Source organism: Vulpes lagopus, chromosome X (genome assembly GCF_018345385.1).
Source record: "Vulpes lagopus strain Blue_001 chromosome X, ASM1834538v1, whole genome shotgun sequence".
NCBI classification, from domain to species: Eukaryota; Metazoa; Chordata; class Mammalia; order Carnivora; family Canidae; genus Vulpes; species Vulpes lagopus.
The window spans coordinates 120,695,079-120,713,502 of record NC_054848.1 but is presented as its reverse complement, the minus strand read 5'-3'; the positions used below and the strand labels follow the sequence as shown (position 1 = coordinate 120,713,502).

Sequence of the window (18,424 nt, the reverse complement as noted above, 5' to 3'; positions counted from 1 at the left end):
CAAGTTCCAGAAGCCACTTGTGTCACCCTATCCCCCCTGGTCCCCACAGGAGGAGCTCAGGGCCCAGCTCGGTGTTCTGCTCCCACCTGGAATACAGACTCGAGGGAGAGCCCTAGCCAGGGTGGGAGAAGGTACCTGGCCGAGTGACAGGCCTCTTCTGCCAAGGGGCGGCTCACATTTCCAGGGAAGCCAGCCCTCTCCCGTCAGGGCACCTCCTGTCTCCTCCAGGCATCCAGGCACCCAGGGGTGGGGGGCACAAGATAACACCCGGACCCCAGGAGGGGGCAAGAACTTCAGAGCACGGGGGAAGGGGCAAGGGAAGAGCGGTTGACCTAAACTTTTGACAAAAGAAGTCAAGGAACACCAATGCCATTTAACATATATTTATTGAAATCTACTTGATGCAAGGCACTGTGCTAGATCTGGTAGGGGAATCAGACATGAAGGGTCACCCCTGTCTTATAAGAGCTCACAATCTAACGGGGGAGGGGTGGGTGGGGAGGGCGAAGCTCTAGTGCAAGGCTGATTATAGTAAGTGCCGTAAAACAGACAAGTTAAGGAGACCAGGGAGGAATGAGGGAAGAGTGCCAACAACTGAAATATGGACTGGGGCGGGCCCAGCTACTGTTCTTAGATACGCAAAGAGCATTGAAGGCCAAGTTAAAAGAGACCATCTCTAGCTTGGAAAGTAAACACCTACACCGATACAATGAAGAGAAGTACAGCACGTGAGTATACTAGTAATAGAGAAATTCCCAATCCCCCACTTTAACAGATTCTCCGGAAGTAGCGAGCCACTTCCAAAATGAACAACAGGGCGGGTTTCACGGGACAAACAGGGGATCCGTACAGGCACGGTACCCGGACAGAAAGGCATTGGTCAAACTCGCTGAGAGTAAAAGGCATAGATTTTTACCCATCGGAGCGAACAGAACACAGGACCACATTTAAACAGGTGTTTGCGACCGTCAGGTGGGGCTGGGGCCAGGAGCTCGAGCGGGGTGGACCATGAGGAAACCAGCCATGTGATTCTTCTCAGGAGGCGGCCAAGTGGTAAAAGGCCACTGACTCTTGACGGGTTGCAGAAAGCAGAGCCCCCCTCAAGCTGGCTTCGGTCAAGGGAGACTCCGGTGGGGAGACAAACGAACTGGTGAGGGCAACTGCCAGAGATCCAAGACCATAACGAGGCCAGGACTCCGTCGGGGCGCAGGAGTTGAGGCAGCTCTCTGGAGTGCTGAGCAGGAGCCCGCAGATCTTCCAACTGGTGTCACCCACGGGGTCGACTCCTCGAAATACCGCGTGGCTCCCTCTGTCTTGTAACACCAACTAGAAACTTCTCTCTCGTGTCTCTTGTTTCCATTTTGCGACAAACAGAGGAACTGAATGGCCCAGCCTGTCGCCTCCAGCCAGCTCTGATGACCAGTTGCTGCCCGAGTCAAGCGTTCAGTTCTGGTTTAACTACTATGGCCTAAAAGTGGGGGGTGAGGGCTGCAGCCCCGAGCCCGTGGAATGCCAACACTGCGACTGGGTGGGGCTCACTCTGGAAATGCAGAAGTGGGTGTGACACAACTAATCAACACAGTTAATCTTAATAAGCAGCAACAATGGTAAACAACAACTTTCATTGAAAAAACGTCAGCAAGTATTCAAAACTTTAACAAAAGCAATGGAAGGTTTCTTTCGGAAAATAAGAAAAGGATCTACTTCTAAGGAGAGTCGGCATTCTGTGTAACCCAACTGCTCTTCATTTCCCTTGCAAAAGGAATGTGTGTGATTAGAAAGAAAAAAAACGAAATGAGGTAGATACACAAATGCATAGACGAGCACACACGACAGGAAGCTTGATCACATTTTGCATCTGACGTAGCAGTACACCTACAGAATCCAAGGAATCCACCCCCAAGTTACCAGAGGCAAAAAAACGAAACTTGGCACAACTACGGGACACACGTTCAAGCCACGCATGCTTGCGCGGGAGATAGCACGGACTTCACCCGCAAACACAGTGGCAGAAAAGACGCGGTCTTTAGTGTTAACTCTAGAGGAGGGTTGGTTTTGGAGAAAACGACAGAACCGAGAACGGAAAAACCTCAAGGACGGCATGACTGCCAGGACGCCGTGTCCTGCCTGGCTGGGGAGGAATGGAGCGGTGGCGACGACGCTAAGTTCTGAGTTAATACTGTATCTGGATCCTTCATGAAAGCTGACAAAATGGCTAGTGAACAAGCAAGAAATGGCAGAGTACTTCCAGCGACAGTTGCCAGACTTGCCCCTCATGAATGTCAGATTCCTTACCGGATGACAGCTGTGTCGAACATGTCCTGACAGCTTGAAAAGAGAAAACGGATGCAGAAGGAAGCAGTGATTTCAGACACAGTTTCACAACTACTGCAAGAACTGAAGCCACAGAGCAAAAGGAGCGGCTATGTAACAAGTGCTGTTGGCTTCTCTCCAGCCTGAAGGTCAGGATGGAGACGTCACAGAGAGCCACCACTGTGGCCTGGGGGCCACTCCAGAGTACCTTCTGGCTAAGGTCACAGGGGACCCTGTGGGACCCTGCTTCCCAGGATGGGGGCCTGAGAAGCTCTTCCAGATATGCCTGCCGGGAAGCTCTGCCTCAGCCCGGGTGGGCCCATCAGAAGGGTACACCTCCTCCATGGGCCCTCTAGAGGCCCCCGGGGACAGCTGCTGGGAAGTCACACCACAGCCCCAGTGAGGCTGGCTTCCACCTGCAGATTCTGCAGGTCACTGGGGGTCAGGTTTCTGGCCAGCCCTTGCTGCTGTTCCTCTCGAGGGAGGCTGTTGGAAGTAACAGCCTGACCCCGGGACGATCAGCTTCTATGTATATGCCACATGGGCCATCAGAAGGGCATCATTGCCCTCCAGACCCCTGTTTTATTGCCCCTCCTGGGCATGGCCGCTGAATGTCATAGCTGGGGCCTATTATTGGCCAGCTTCTATCACCGAGACACACACGGCATCAGAGGAGCACGGTTCCTCTCCGAGCCTTTGCTCTGTTGTTCCTCTTAGGTATAGCTGCAGGAGGTAACATCAGAACATGTGGGTGAATTTCCCCCTAGTTGCCCAAAGCAAAAGCCACCAAACCGACCTCTTTCTGGTTCCAGAGTCACTCACTGAGAGGAGGATGCAATCCACACGACAGCATCAGTCAGGTGAGTCTTCTTATGTTCGAGGAGATGTGTCTTGCGGGGGGGATCTGCTGCTCAGGCACTGAATCCATGCTGGGCATGGCCAAAGCTCCCAGAAGCTTGAAGGACAGCCAGCTGCAGCCAAGACCACATTTGGACCACCCCCCATTGATCTAGTGGAGGCCCAGCCCTGCTGCTGACAGGTAGGGCTATACTGAGGAACAGTCAGAATGTTCTGGCCAATCCGAGATGGAAGTTTCTCTTGCATGTCTGCGTGGCCAGGTTGGATAGTCAAGTACTGCCCACAGACATGCACAGAGTCTGCATCTTGGATGAGGAGAGAGCCTGCTTCTCTGGCCCATTCCCATCCAGCCTGCCCACCTGGTGCATCCACCTTGTGGTGGGGCAGGGCTTTCAGCTTTTCATTTGTAATTAAAATTCTAGAAGAAAACATCATCGTATCTAAGTACTGAAGTAATGAAAGTTACGGCTTAACGGACAACGGTGAGTGCTTGGATATGAAAACTTAAAATCCGCACGACAAAAATGCAATAAAACGGCTACAAAGGGCAAAAGCAATAAAACTGGAAAAAACATAATCACAATCGATCTAGAAAGAACTGCTGTATAAAGTCAATATATCCGAAGGTAACTTGATAACTGGTCAAAGGAGATGAACGTACGATTTGCATGCAAGAAAACGGGAACACGATTTAAGTCATTGCATGAGAGAAAGAAGATGAGACTAGGAGTCAGGAGGCCTGGGTCCATCCCCAGTTCTGGTACTAATGAGCCATAGAATGACAGCAATAATTATGGTGATGACGGCTGATGACCTTCACTGAGGGTGCACCTTCGGGCCAGGCGTGGCGTCGCGGTTCTCACGATAACCTTAGGAGGTAGTCCTGTGATCACCCCTGTTTTACAGAGCCCAGAACGGAGGGCTGGCTCCGTTTGCGGGGAGGCTCACATTCCTGAAAATGAGCCATCAGCTTATACTTGAGTCCTCGAGATGTCCCTGTTACGGGGATGCTCTCTCAACTACTTGAGTTTGAACCAAATAGTGCTGCTTGAGGACAAGACCTATTAGCCCGAAAACAGACCCCAATCGATGCTAGTTTTGGACGCACATGGAAGTCACCAGAATGAATTGGTTTCAGAAAAATGAATGCAAAAGAAATTTAACCCAGATTCAATACTTATTCCTAGGCATACGACCTCACAATGACAAGTTATAGATGCTTCAGAAAAGTCTTTTGAAGGTCATTTTCAGAAAGCAAAACACGTTAAGTGGTTACGTTGTGGAGCTACGGGATGAATTTAAGGAAAACAACAACAGTTGTCCTAATGTAATGTGAACGTGTACTTACGGCTTGGGGGGAACTTTCTAGTGAGGGCCTTGTGCAGGGATTGTCACAGTGCTACGTGGCACACAGCTTGGATGAACGGAAGCCACTGGATGTGCTTTGAAACTGTCGGGTGACTCCAAAGGGGCTACGACGGTGGTGAGGACAGTGAGGTCAGAAATGCACGTGAGGATTTAGAATACAACGATCCTCGGGAGTGGCGGGAGGGCAAACCGGCGGGGGGGTATTCTCTAAATTAATATATTATTCTATGCAAGATGTGATTTACAGTATGTATGCGGAACTGAATTAATAAATTAAATATTATAAGACCTTTCTTTGAGTGTTCTATTTACATCCCTAAACATTTCCCAATTCAAGTAGGCCAAACGACTTTGGGGCTCTCTTGTCTTCAGGCAGGTTGGGGTCACGTGACGTGGCGGCCGTCGGCGACGCGCTGTGCGTCCGGCTCCCAGAGGGGGTGGCTCGGAGAGGTGGGCCGCGAGCCCCCCTCCGCCCCGGCCCACGCACGTTTGTCGTCCGTCCCTCTCCGCTTGCAGGCCCGCGGCTTTAAGTACCCTGAAGGGCCTGTACGCGAGTCAAGCGAGTCAGAGTCGATCAGGGCGTCATCGAAGCTACTGTCGATAGGCAGAACGGGCGACACGGACAGTTAGAAATTGCTGGTGACGGTATCAAGGGGTTCCGACGTCTCCGACGGCAAGGTACAGAAGCGCTACGAAAGGGGGAAGGGGTCATCTCCTTGGACTGTGCCCCGGCCCGCCCGGGGGCCGCGTCTAGTCGCGGTGGCTCGGCTGGTGCTTGTGCAGCGCCGAGCGCCGCTTGAACACGCGGCCGCACTCGCCGCACTCGCAGCGCCTGGCCCCGCTGTGGGTCCTGCGGTGGCGGCTGAGGCCGGAGCTCCTGCGGAAGGCCTTCCCGCACTTGTCGCACTCGTAGGGCTTCAGTCCGCTGTGGATGCGCCGGTGCTTGATGAGGTCGGACGGGCCGCGGAAGGCCTTGCCGCAGTCGCCGCAGCCGTACGGCCGCTCGCCCGTGTGGATGCGCTGGTGCTCCAGGAGGCTGGAGCTCTGGCGGAAGGCCTTGCCGCACTGGCCGCACTCGTACGGCTTCTCGCCCGTGTGGATGCGGCGGTGCTTGGTGAGCTCCGAGCTCCGGCGGAACAGCTTGCCGCAGTGCGGGCAGCCGTACGGCTTGGCCCCGCTGTGGATGCGCTGGTGCTCGGCCAGGCCGCTGACGCCGCGGAACGACTTGCCGCAGTCGTCGCAGTCGAAGGGCAGGTGGCCCGTGTGCGCGCGCTGGTGCTTGAGGAGCTCCTGGCGGCCCGGGAACTCCCGGCCGCACGCCCTGCAGGCGAACGGCGTCTCGGCCGAGTGCAGCTTCTGGTGGCGGGAGAGGTGCGAGCTCACCTTGAACGAGCGGCCGCACGCCTCGCAGCCAAAGGGCTTCTCGCGGCTGTGCACGCGCAGGTGCTGGCTGAGGCCCGCGTTCTTCTTGAAGCGCTTCCCGCACTCCTCGCACTCGAAGGGCTTCGCCTCCCCCTCCGCCTGCTCCCTCCTGTCCGGGGCGGCGGCGGCGGCGGCGGCGGCGGCGGCGGCGGCGGCGGCGCGGCTGGGGCCCGGCTGCGGCTCGGCGGCCGCGTGGCTCTGCCGGTGCTCGTTGAACTCGGACGCGCCCCGGAACACGCGCCCGCAGTCGGCGCACTCCCAGCCCTTGGCCTCGCTGTGGATCCGCTGGTGCTGCACGAGGAGCACCTTGAGCCGGAAGGCGTCCCCACACTCCTTACACGCGAAGTGGTGCTCCACGGGCAGCTCCCGCAGGCCCCCGGCGGCCCGGGCCTCAGGGCTGGGCTCGCCGGCCCGCGGGGAGCTCGTGGACGCCATCTCCCGCGGCTGAGCGTCCTCGCCCATCGTCGGCCACCGGCTCGGCCCCGCGCTCTCGGACACCGGCACCGCAAGACGCCGCGCCCTGCAGGGGACGAGGGACGGAGGTGGCGGTCCCGTCCAGAACCGCATTCCCCGGACACGGCCGGTGACCTGGGGCCCAAGCACGGCGGGGGAGGACGGGGTGGAGGTGATGCTGGGGTCGGGGGACAGCGCGGCTGGTGCCCATCCACCCGGAAGCAAGGACCACAGACGAGAGGGGCCCGGAGGTCCCGAGTGTACCCCAGAGTAGCCCGAGGAGCTCCCCCCTTCCACCACCCACAAGGAGCCACTCGCCCTCCCCAAAGGCGCAGCGGGCTTTGCCCCACGGTTTGTTCGCTTTTCCCCTCACTCACCAGAATGCTTCGCCCGATCTGCATTAAGGGATGGGCGGTTGCCGGCAGCAGGTGTCCTCACACCGGGGCGGGTTCAGAACAGGAAATCCTGCACGTGGAAGAGGGCAGAGGGCCTGGCTGGGTCGACCTCACTCTTGACAACATGCTGTAACCAAACGCCCGCGCGATGTTTGGCTCATTTGTGATATAGAACAATTTTTTTTTTTTCTAAATCAGTGTCCAGTTTGTTCTCATTTCTTTGCCAAGGAAGCACTGAGGGGGCTTCTTTTGATGCCATTAGGAAGTGGGAGGGAGCCCTGCTACTCTGAAACGTGGAAAAAAAAGGTTGAGGGTGACAAAACCCTTTGGGTTTTCTTCCAGCCAATCCCCAATGTGGGGGCATAGGCCCCCGGAAGGCAAGCTTGTGTAGGCCTCCTCCAGGTGGCCCTCCCCGCACACCCGGCCGTGGAGGACCATTCAGCTGTGAGAAGTGGGGAAGGGCTGGGGCATCCTTACCCAGAGGTTGCACTCCTGCAATATGCCGGCGTCCTCCTCTCACTGTCCAGTCTCAACCACTCCTTTTGTGAGGTACTGTGCCACGTCACCAAATGTCACTGAATCCTGAAAGAATTCCCAGGGATAAGTAGTCCTTCTAACTACTCTAGAATGAGGCAGGGGCACTACTAGTAAGAGCAGGGATAAGAGGCGAGGGTCTGCAGCGCTGTGTGTTTTGCTAGCATGGACACTGAAGCATAAGCCTCGAGAAGTCCTGGAAAGAGAATCTGACCAAGCATCACAAGACCTGGGCCAGGGCCCGGGGCCTCCCACTGTCTTCCCAAGGGACCTCGGCTCAATCGCTTTCCTGGACTGAAATGCAGCTCTCCACCCCCAGCTCAATGGGAATTACAACCCCAGCAGGCATCCATTTCTCTGTAGACTCTGAGGAAGAAAGCAGAGGGAGGGAAGGCAGAAGCTGGAGTTCTGGTCCTGTAGCATGTCATGCTGGGAAAACACATACAGGCCAAGGCCAGAATCAGGGAGCAGTGACAGATTCCTAACCAGGCAGAGGGAAGCACAGCTCACCTGGGCCTCAAGTATTTCAAGAGGGCCTGCCAGGACCTGGTTTCCAGGGGGTCCATCCTGGGAAAGGGCAAGACTCTGAGGGGCAGGCAGAGCTAAGGGAAGTGAAAAGAGCCTTGAGTGACAGCTGCCCTGCCTTTGAGTTCCCTAGGACAAGCCTAGTGGTTTCCTTTTCCCTGGTTTTAAAACTTATTCAGGCTTCGCTTGCACTGCAGCTGAGTGACAAGCCGGAACATGGGTGTACCTAAGAAAACATACCCCAAACACTGGGGAGGATAGGCTGGCAACGAATTAATACAGGCAGGCCGGAGAGAACCCAGACAAGACAAACAAATGTTGGCCCAGGAACATAGACATATAGACACAGAGAACATAGACACAGATGGACAGCCAATGGCAGCGACACTGTCTCTCTGAGGCAGGCTGGCCACAGGCCTCTTAGCAGCCAGCCCCAAAGAGGTCAGTGCTACCACTGCCCAGGAAGGAAGTGTCCCCAGAAGAGTATCAGAAGAAATAACTAAGTGACAAGTGAAAGATCTTTCCAACTTTGGAAGGGCGACAAAAAAAGACGGGGCCACTGAAAGGAAGATGGGCAACGAAAGAGCAGGATCCAGGTCTTGTTGGCCAGAGGCCAGGCCCTTTAAGGTTCACAGCCCACCCAACTGAAACAATCAAGTAGGTGACAGTGAGACAGGTGCACACAAGAGCATTTCTGCGAAATATATGCCAAAATGAAAAGTTGAACAAAACAGCTAGAAAAAGAAGCCTCAGAGATCTTCAAACACAAAGTTGCTGAATAAAAGATCTGAACAGTATGAACAATTTACCTTTTTCTTCCAGATTGCAAAATATGTGAAATGTTATACTTATATGACCACAAATGTGTGTGTGCCTTATAGGCCTCCTGTTTCGGCAAATTCAAAGAAACAGGAGGAACACAGTTTCTGTTCTGATGGCAGGTCAATTCAATTCCATTCGTAACTAAGTGAAAAGGAGGCATTCTTATACTAGCTCACGGAGTAGAAAACCCAGACGCTCCACAAAGACTTTTACACAAAATTCGATATTATATTAAAAGGGATAGACAGACACTTCTACTTCTGGCCATGATATTATAACAAGGAACAAACAATGTCCTGCCATAAACAAGTAGAAAACTGGACAAAATGAATGTGAAACAAGTTTTCAGACACTGAACAGCAGGAAGTGCAGGATCACCATCTCCCGAGAGAAACAACTGAGGTGAGAGCCTTATCGTGGCCCTGGCTCTGCCTGGAGGCAATTTCCAGACTGAGTGCAGGGAAGGTGGACTCAAAGAGAGCCTGGTGGCTTCATCAAGACACAGACTAGCATTAAGAGCAGCTGACGCAGCTAGAAGTTGTAGAGCAGAGTTCCAGAAAGGAGGGAACTTCGCAGGAAAAAAAGAGCTCCAAAAAAAAAAAATCAGCATAAGGCTCCCCTTGGGCCTTTTCTGACTCCTAAGCCACACATACATAATAACACTCCCAAAGGCTAGGAAAAGAATGGCCAGGAAGCTTTAGGCTGAAGAATCAGAGGACAAGGGATCCCTGGGTGGCGCAGCGGTTTGGCGCCTGCCTTTGGCCCAGGGCGCGATCCGGGAGACCCTGGATCGAATCCCACGTCGGGCTCCCGGTGCATGGAGCCTGCTTCTCCCTCTGCCTGTGTCTCTGCCTCTCTCTCTCTCTCTCTGTGTGTGACTATCATAAATAAATAAAAATTAAAAAAAAAAAAGAATCAGAGGACACACACAGGTAGGGAGATGTTCAGAGTCCAAGCAACCAGAGTAGGGAGTCCTCCAGGATCACCTGGGACATTCAGTTGGGAATCAGAGGAGCCATGCCTTAGCAGTAGGACTTATAGACTCCTGAAGCCACAGCTACCCTGAACCTGCTCTAAAAAAGCTTAAAAATAGGCCTCAATGTGATGAAGCTGTTCCACAAATAACTACCTTCCAAAACAAAGTCCAATACTCTTCAAAGAGGAACAACAGAATCTAGACACTTAATGATATAATCTCTATGATGCCCAACATCCAATAAAAAATTACTGAAATGTCAAGAACCAGGAAAATGTGACCCATGGCAAGGAAACTCAGGTCAACAGAAACACTCAAAATGATTATTGGTAGAACTTACAGAGAAGGATAATGGCTAGTTTAACTACATATGAATATTGAAAGAAAAACAAACATAATGAAAAAAATGGACAATATAAACAAGATCCAAATGGGGCTTCTGGGGGTGAAAACTATAACAGTTAAAATGAAAATTTCACTGGGTGTGATTAACATCAGATTAGACACAATGACTCCCCCTCCCCCCAAAAAAGACTAGAGGATAGAAAATAGAGACTATACCAAATGAAGATCAAAAAGAAAAAAAAATATTTAAAAAAACAGTCGTCTTAGTGACTTGGGCGTAACAGAAAATTGTCTAACACACATATAACTGGAATCTGAAAAGATGAGGAAAGAGGGAGATGATAAAAATATAGTTGAAGAAATAATAGTTGAAATTTTTTCCCCAAATTTGATGAAAACTAGATTCAAGAAATAGGCCCAACCAAACCCTATCAAGACTAAACAGATGACAAAACTAAAAAAACCACACACGTACACCAAAACACATCATAATGAAATTGCTGAAAACCAGTGATAAAGAGAAAAATCTTAGGGCAGCCAGGGTGGGTGGGGGGAGGGGAGAGGAGGGGAACCCCGTGATAAACAAGAGGAGCAAAGATAAGAGTAACTGCAGACTTCTTATCAGAAAATGTCCAAGCCAGTAAACATTTGAATGACATTTTTAAAGTGCTAAAGGAAAAAAGAACCCTGTCAACCTAGAATTCTATATTCAGGGAAAATACTCTTCAAAAATGAGGGCAAAATAAAACTTTTTCAGACAAAAAGCTAAGAGAACTGGTCACCGGCAGACATGTACTATGAGACATATTAAAGTTCTTCAGGTGGGGCAGCCTGGGTGGCTCAGTGGTTTAGCACTGCCTTTGGCCCAGGGCATGATCCTGGAGACCCAGGATCGAGTCCCACACTGGGCTCCCTGCATGGTGCCCGCTTCTCCCTCTGCCTGTGTCTCTGCCTGCCTCTCTCTCTCTCTCATGAATAAATAAATAAAATCTTTAAAAAGAAGTTCTTTAGGTGAAGGAAAATGATACCAGGTGGAAACTTGGATCAACACAAAGGAATGAAGAAGACCAGGAATGTAAAACACTTTTGCCCCCTTTACTTTTAAATCTTAAAAAAAAAAATAACTGACCATTAAAAGCAAAAATAATAATAAGGTACTATGGGGTTTATAACATACATATAAGTAAAACATATGATTGTGTGTTTTAAGAAGCCCTCTGAGACTCTGCTGCATGCTAAGCCAGGAGTGGAAATAAAATACAACTCTAAAAAATAATCCAAAAGAAGAAAGGTAAAGAAACGAAGGAAAAAGAACAGATGGGACAAACAGAAACAAAGAGCAAGATGGCAAACTTAAATCCAACCACATGGATAATTAAGTTAAATGTAAATGGGCTAAACACTCCAAATGAAAGGGAGAGATTATTGGACTATATTAAAAACCAATACTCAGCTCTACGTTGTCTGTAAGAAACTTTTAAATGTAAAGACTTTACATGTAAAGACATAGGTGAAAAGTAAAAGGGTGGAAAACAATATACTATAGGTCTAAATAATCCCAATGTCAAAAATAAGAGGTGGGAGTGAATGATGAATGTGGCTCAGAGCTCTGGAGACCTTACTGAAGAGTCCTAGAACTTAGAGCAGGAGAAAACTGGAGCGCTTGAATATAAAATCAACAACAGTGGTAGAAAACAAGAAAAAAAGAAAGAAAAATGAAAAAAAAAATCAACAGGTGGCTAATACGGATGACACAGATTAAAAAAATGCAAATCCTTCATATAAGATATAGACAGACAGTAACTTTATTAAAAAAAAAATCCAAAGTGAGTAGGGGAAGGGGAGAGAACAGCTAAATATATATTAGCATTTTAGGAGAAAAAAGGAATAAACAGAGTGACTTGTAGCTAAAATAAGCACACCTCTACTGTAATGTGCGCCATACTGGGGTAGAGTCTAGATTTAGCAAGGTCTTCTGCTTTCTGTTTCTGTACCTTGTGAATTTTTAGGAACCAAGCTGCGTTTCTTTAGTAATCAGAAAAGAATAAAAATTTACAAAGATTTGGGTAGGCTTTAGATAAGAAAGATTCTCAGCCTGGGAGAGAGCACGGTTGAGGCCAAGGAGACAGTGGGGAATGGGCCTCGAAGCTGAGCAACATCCTGAGGTACCCACATGGGAAGGGCAGACACAGAGGAGAGAGGCTGATAAGAATGTGTGGGCAGTCCCAGAAAGCTTAGAGATAGGACCCTGGGGAAGGGACTTCCTGGGCTCGTCTCCCCGGGCTCTCAGTGCCGCGGGTGAGTGTGAGCGGAAGGCCTCCTTTGGTCTCAACATCCACAGGAGCCGCACTCCCACCTTTAACCCAGTGCCCAGCACAGGTGCTTCACTGGTGTGAGTGAAGCCCCAGGTACCCAGCAGCCAAGGCCTCTGTGTCCCACTGTCACCTGGGGAGGGTCCCCTCTGAGCAGCTGGATTCTTCCCGGGATGAATGTGAAGTCTGCTTTGGCTTTGGCTTCCAGTACAAAACAAACTGGTCATCGATTACTTACACAATTCAAGAAAACTCACTTCCAGGGAATGGACAGAACAACTCACATTTACCTTCTGAAAAAGACGGCCTGTTATAAACTGGTCTCACGGTCCTCAAGCCAGAGCCTAAGACCCTGGCCCAGCCCACTGGACCCAAATCCTGCACCCCACATCTCAGTCATCCCTTCCCGACACTCTAGCATTTGTTCTGTCCTGAAGATGCCAAGGTGATGCCCCTCAGGGCTCTGAACACGCCACAGGTAGTTCTTGCTAAGAATTCAGGCCTCATTCAAGCGTCCCCTCCTCAAAGTGTCTTCAGTCTTGAGCCCGATCAAGGTTCATTTATAACACTTTTCACTACCTAAAAATCATCCTCTGAAATGAAATTGTCTTCACTGGGATCCCAGGAGAAATGTCACCTCCCACAGAAAAGAGGCCTTCTCTCTCTTGATCATCCCTGGGTCCCCAGCATCTGCAGGAGCTCCTGGCACTGAGTGGACATGGGATAAACTATAGGGGGAAGGCCTGTTAAATGGAGCAAACCTCTAGTTACAGAGCACCTACCACGTGTTTGGTACTGTGCTTCCCCCTTCACATAATTTAATTACTGCAACCTATAGTTATCACCACCTCCATTTTATACAGAAGGAAGTCATGGATCTAAGAGGTTAAGTAACTTGCCTAAGGTCCAGCTTCCAAGATCTAAGACTTTTCGAGCCACACCAAAGAAAAGAAATAGGCAGCACTCTAACACCAGGCCAGACCCAGAGAATAGGCAGTTCTTGAATGTCCTCATAGCCTAATGGTATATATGGGCTTTGGGGACTGGCTTTAAATCATCCGACTGATATACAGACCCTCACTGGGCAATAGTCACACACATCATTCTCTCTCTTACACACTCACACACAGTTCTTCAAGCCACCCATGTTTAATTGAGCACATCCTCCTGAAGCGTTCTAATTGAGCAGATCCTATTGAAGTGTTTTTGCTTAATTGGCATGATTAACTGCTGATATCCTGAAGCCACAACCCCCAAGTGAATGATTATCCTTTCCCTCGTAGCAACAGGAGTGGCCCTTCCTGTCCAAGGCTTGCCCAGGGGACCTAACCCAAGAGAACTTCAGATCACCACCCACAGTAACAGCACTCATGGACAGACAGAGATCATTTAGAAAGTTCTCACAAAAAAGGAGGGAAAAAGTGAGCCCTGCTTTTAGAAAAGGAGCCAAATTCTGTATTATTAACCAAGTGTATTGGGTAAAACCTTTAGGAGACAGAAAGGAAAGGAAAGGTCATTAAAAAAGATTAAATACACATTAACCCCCACTGTAGTTAACAGTAAAATGATCACCAATCCCGAAGATCATCCGATCACTCAGAAGCCATGCCATACAATCGCTCTACTTTGAAATGGTGGAACTGATCTGGAAAAGAAGCTGGATGCTGTGACAAAAGTGACAAATACAGATGTCCACCGCCTTCCAAGAGTGGACCTACAGGGGTCAAGGGCAAAGCAATTCCAGGAAGAACAGGAAACCATAGTAATGCACCTGATGGGTACAGAGGGTGAGGCTGACCTTGACTGTAAGGCACTTTCATTCACCCAAGTCCCCTAAGGGGCATTCCTACACCCACCCAGGAAACGGCAGTTTGGAGAAAGATTAAGGGAAAACAAATCTCTGCCTCTTAATATAAATATTATCTGCCTTCTTTTTTTTTATTATCTGCCTTCTTTAAGTGGGATCTGAAGTAGTCTAATGACTGTACACTTCCGGAGAGTAAAGGCCCTATCAAAGGTTGACTTCAGATTCCACCCCGGACTAAGCGAAGCGCCACAGACACTAGCTGATGGAAGAACACGGGGAGATCCTCTCGACGCTAACCCACTGCCTGACAATCAAAAATCATGGACTCTACAACATGAGAGCTCATGTGAGCGTAGAAATATTTCTGATATGTGCTTCTGGTGGCAGTGTAAATTTTAATCAACTTCTTCAAATTGAATTTTCTGTCTAGAATCAGAAATGTTTAACAGAACCAAAATAACCATTCCACTTTGATATGAAAGAATAGAAATTAAGAGTTGGATTTGATGGAGACAAAAGCCAACCCATGTCAAAAGGAGTATGAACTGGGTGTCTTCTGGGTGCATGTGAGCTCAGAACCCCTCCTCAGAATGTACCAGCAAAGTTTGCATCTGAGCTTAAAAGAGCAGTATCTGATCAATTCCATGGCACAAACAGTCATGCAACTTCCCTAGCAGGTGCCATTTTCGTCTGGGCAGTGGGGCAGGGGAGAGGCAGCAAGGCTACCCAAAGTAGATCTATCTAGCAGCTTCCAGAAACTTCTAAGGGAGGCTGGAAATACCTAGATTCCCTGGAATATCTAAATAAGGACCTGTAGTAGAATGTCCTCAGGCCCTGGAAGACAATAGGTAGCTTTTGGTGCTCGGTTCAGTTCTGGGCCAGAGCAAAAATGCCCTGGAAGGCGTCTTTATAGGTCAGACAAGAGACCTCAGTCTTCAGCATCTAATTCAGATGGGGGCCTACGGCTTTCTGTCCCAGACAAAGGATTACCTAGATCCCAAATTCTCCTTACTGGGTATCTGTTCTCCTCTGAGTCTTGTTGCTTAGACTGAGAACTGTCTCTGGGCAAAGACGGTTCAGTGACACGGGCATATATGAAAATATAAGTGCTTCCAGAAAGGAAAGGACATCTCGCACCATGTTGCATCCTCACCCATGGGGCCTTCTGACAGCACGACCAGCTATAAGGCCAGCAGATGTGGTCTGTAAACTCCCAGGCTTACCCAAAAGAGACGGTCAAGGATGGCTCATTGTGTCTCCAGACAATTCTGAGTGATAAGTCAGGCAGGTAAGTCCCTGCCTGTTGGACTGAAATAATTCGGGGGGGGGGGTGCAGAAGCAGAGTTGGGTGCACCTTCCAGGAACATGTGTCTTTGGGTCATGAGTGCTTGACCGAAGGACAGGCTGAGACAACACGCACTGCTGGGATCCCGATCCACTCCAGCAAGGCGAGGCCAGGATGCGGACCTGAGCCCCTGGGCTCGCGCTGAGGTCCCGATACGGGGCCCACCTGTGCTGTGTGCAAATGCGCTGCGGCTATTAGTGACAGAATCCTAAAGGGCCAGGAGAGGGTGTTTCACCAGGAAAGTCTGTTTCTCTTGGGATGTTTGTGTCTGTGTGTGTCTTTTTCCATGTGCGTGGGTGGGAGGCATCTGTCTCCATCTTCCCCAGTTTTCCTCTCTCCCTTTGCCTGGGCACCTGTCCCTCTCTCTTTTAGGTTTCCGTTTTCCTTCCCTTCTATAAAAAGCCAGAAGGTAGACCAGAAGGGGATTTTGTAGTGTTTGTTGTCCTTAAACTGAGAAAAGGTTTATGTTCCCCCTTTCCCAAGAAGACGCATGGCATCTTTCTAAAAATCAAAATAAATGGGAAGTATGAGTTCGTTTAGGTTACACTGCCCTGGGTATGAGAGTCTACATGGGTATGAGAGTCTACATGGGTATGAGGGATGCTCATTCGGGGAGCCCAGGCAAGTTAGGACCAGGCCTGGATCAAGTGCGCTGGAACCTGGTAAGAACTCAAGGGGCAGAGGAGCAGGGGTGGGTGGGGCCAAGGAATCTGCATTTGCAAGCAGCACTTTGGGGCCAGGGCTGTAGTACTGTGCCTCGTTAATAGTGGGCCTATCTAGAATCTGGAGTCTTTCTCACCACCAGAAGTCAGCAGACAGGATTCAGGCCTGTGAGCTTCCCGTATGGGATCCCAGTGTTTGTGCTGCTGTCAGACTTCTGGGAAGAGAATTACTGCTTCCTAGTGATTTTCCAAGGGGTCTCTCCGGCAAAGAAGGCTGCAAATCACTGTTCCATAGGATTCTAAACATAGATCCAGGGACATTTGTGGGGAATGGACTGGACTGTGCCAGGCAGTGTGCAAGCTGCTTCTACTTAAAGGCTCAATGGGGGAGGGGAGGGGAGGATGGGAAATGGGGTGAGGCAGCATTAGTACCCAGAGGGGGTGCTGTTCTGGCAATCTCATCTGAAATCCTTTGGTAAAGGAAAAATGTCGGGTCTGAGGTTTAAGAGAAAATATTTCACTGACCAAGGAGAGTGGAGGGGGCTGGCAGCCAGGCTAGGCCAACGCTGGCTGGAGGGCGTCAGTTGGAACAGGGTGGGACCTCTGGGAAGAGGGCCAGCATTTTGGGGGGGGGGGTTGTTTGAAAGGGGCCATGGGCTCTGGGCGCAGGCAAGTGTGTATTTGTGGGGGTAGGATGGAAAAAGACATGTAATTAATCACCCAAATATAGACTAGAGGAGGCAGCAAAGGAGTTGAGGGGGGAGGCACAGGAGCAGGAGATGGTGGCCCCCAGAAGGGCGACAGAACAAGCCCTGTTCAGACCTAGAGCCTTGAGCTCATCTTCACCCAGCAAGCGCAGCTCCCCAGCGCTCCCTCACAGCTCTCGGGCTCTGGACTATCCCCCCGATTCCTCCCCAGCAACCTGAGGCTCAACCCCCACCCAAAAGGAAAGGAGGAACTCCATCAGCAGGAACTGTCCCCAGCTCGTCCACCCAGCACCCCTGACTGCGGCTCAGCCCCTCCCCCAGCAGTCTGGGAAAGCCCTTTAACCTAATCACCGCCCCCCTCCCCCTCAGCCTCCTTGGGGCAAGGATCCCCTCCTTCCCATAATGACCAGTTCCTGCTTCCTAGTATCCCCCCCAAAGCAGCCTAGGCCTCGGCACATCCGCGATTCCCGCCCCTGACCGCCGCCCCCCGCCCGCCGCCCGCCGCGACAAGGCCTTCGGGCCTCCTCGTACCCGCCATCTGGGGCTCGTCCTTCACTTCGGAGGGCCTCAGGGCCGAGCAGCTTCCCGCGGGCCCCGGGACGCCCCCCAAAGACGCTTGGCCTCCACCCCCCGCGCGCTCTGCGGAAGCCTCGCCTCAGCCCCGCGCTCTCCCAGGCCGCCCCCTGCGCATCCTCCCGTGGCCCAGTCCTGCACACCCTCCCGCAGCCTGGGCGCACCGTCCCGTGGCCCCGCGCTCACCCGGGCCCCGTGGCGGCAGACGCGCGGCCCTCGGCGGAGCGGCGCTGGCGCGGCCCAGGCAGGCCCGGCGTGGCAGGAAACGCCACGGAGCCGCCCGCGCCCGGCTGAGCCCAGCAGCCCCGCGGCGCGTTTCCGGAGCCGCGGGCGCCGCCGCGGGTAGTGGGGGAGCAAGGCCCCGCCCCGGCCCCGGCCCCGCCCGGCCAGCCGGTCCCAATTGGCCTGGAGAGGGGGCGGGGCGGGGCGGGGGCGGGGCCGAGACCCGGGGGGAGGGCCAGGCGCGCCCGCGGGGGATCTGCGCGTGCGGCCCAGACGCCTGGGTGGAGGGGGGAGGCCTGGAATGAACGTACGAGTGAATGAATGAGCAAACGCACGAACGAGCGAACGAATGAATGAGTGAGTGGATGAACCAACTAGCCCGTGGGGGAAGGAAGGAAGGAATGGAAAGAACCCTGCCCCCTCGGGAGCCTTCTGGAGGTGAGGGTCGGGAGTGGGAATGGCGAGCGAAGCCGAGCAAAGCCAGATCTTACGGGAGGGGTCAAAGCGCCTCACCGAGTCACGAAGGCTGTTGTGAGCCCTTGTTGGGCCAGGCGGTAAGAACACGCCTGTGAGCAAAACCAGGCCGCATCGCTGCCCTCAAGGGACGCGCATTTGGCGCCCAAGAGCTCCCGCGAGTGTGAGTGTGTGTGTGCGTGCACGTGTGTGGGGACGGGGGTAGAGGGGGAAGTATCTGACTTAATTTCAAAATAGGTCAAACTATGAAAAAAACCCAACAGGATTCTTCGATGCGGGGGGGGGGGGCGCGTTGCAAGTAGTGACAGCCA

The 18,424-nt window shown here is 51.7% G+C and overlaps 1 protein-coding gene across 2 annotated transcripts; it reads right to left on the bottom strand.

Moving 5' to 3' along the window:
• Positions 1 to 369: 369 nt before the first annotated feature.
• Positions 370 to 17,727, bottom strand: ZNF275 (zinc finger protein 275). Of its 2 annotated transcripts, none has more exons than XM_041741874.1 (4): positions 17,604 to 17,727; positions 7,287 to 7,391; positions 6,792 to 6,936; positions 370 to 6,481 (listed from the first exon to the last, which is right to left on the bottom strand). In XM_041741874.1, the coding sequence occupies exon 4, from the start codon at positions 6,421 to 6,423 to the stop codon at positions 5,290 to 5,292; it is 1,134 nt and encodes a 377-aa protein (XP_041597808.1). In that variant the 5' UTR covers positions 6,424 to 6,481; positions 6,792 to 6,936; positions 7,287 to 7,391; positions 17,604 to 17,727; the 3' UTR covers positions 370 to 5,289. The 2 variants fall into 2 exon arrangements, with proteins under 2 accessions (XP_041597808.1, XP_041597806.1); XM_041741872.1 differs by having other exon boundaries at positions 6,792 to 6,879.
• Positions 17,728 to 18,424: the final 697 nt, after the last annotated feature.

What these genes read in the sequence shown, in the direction of transcription:
- ZNF275 (XM_041741874.1), bottom strand. Translation starts at nt 6,423, where the DNA reads ATGGGCGAGGACGCTCAGCCGCGGGAGATGGCGTCCACGAGCTCCCCG.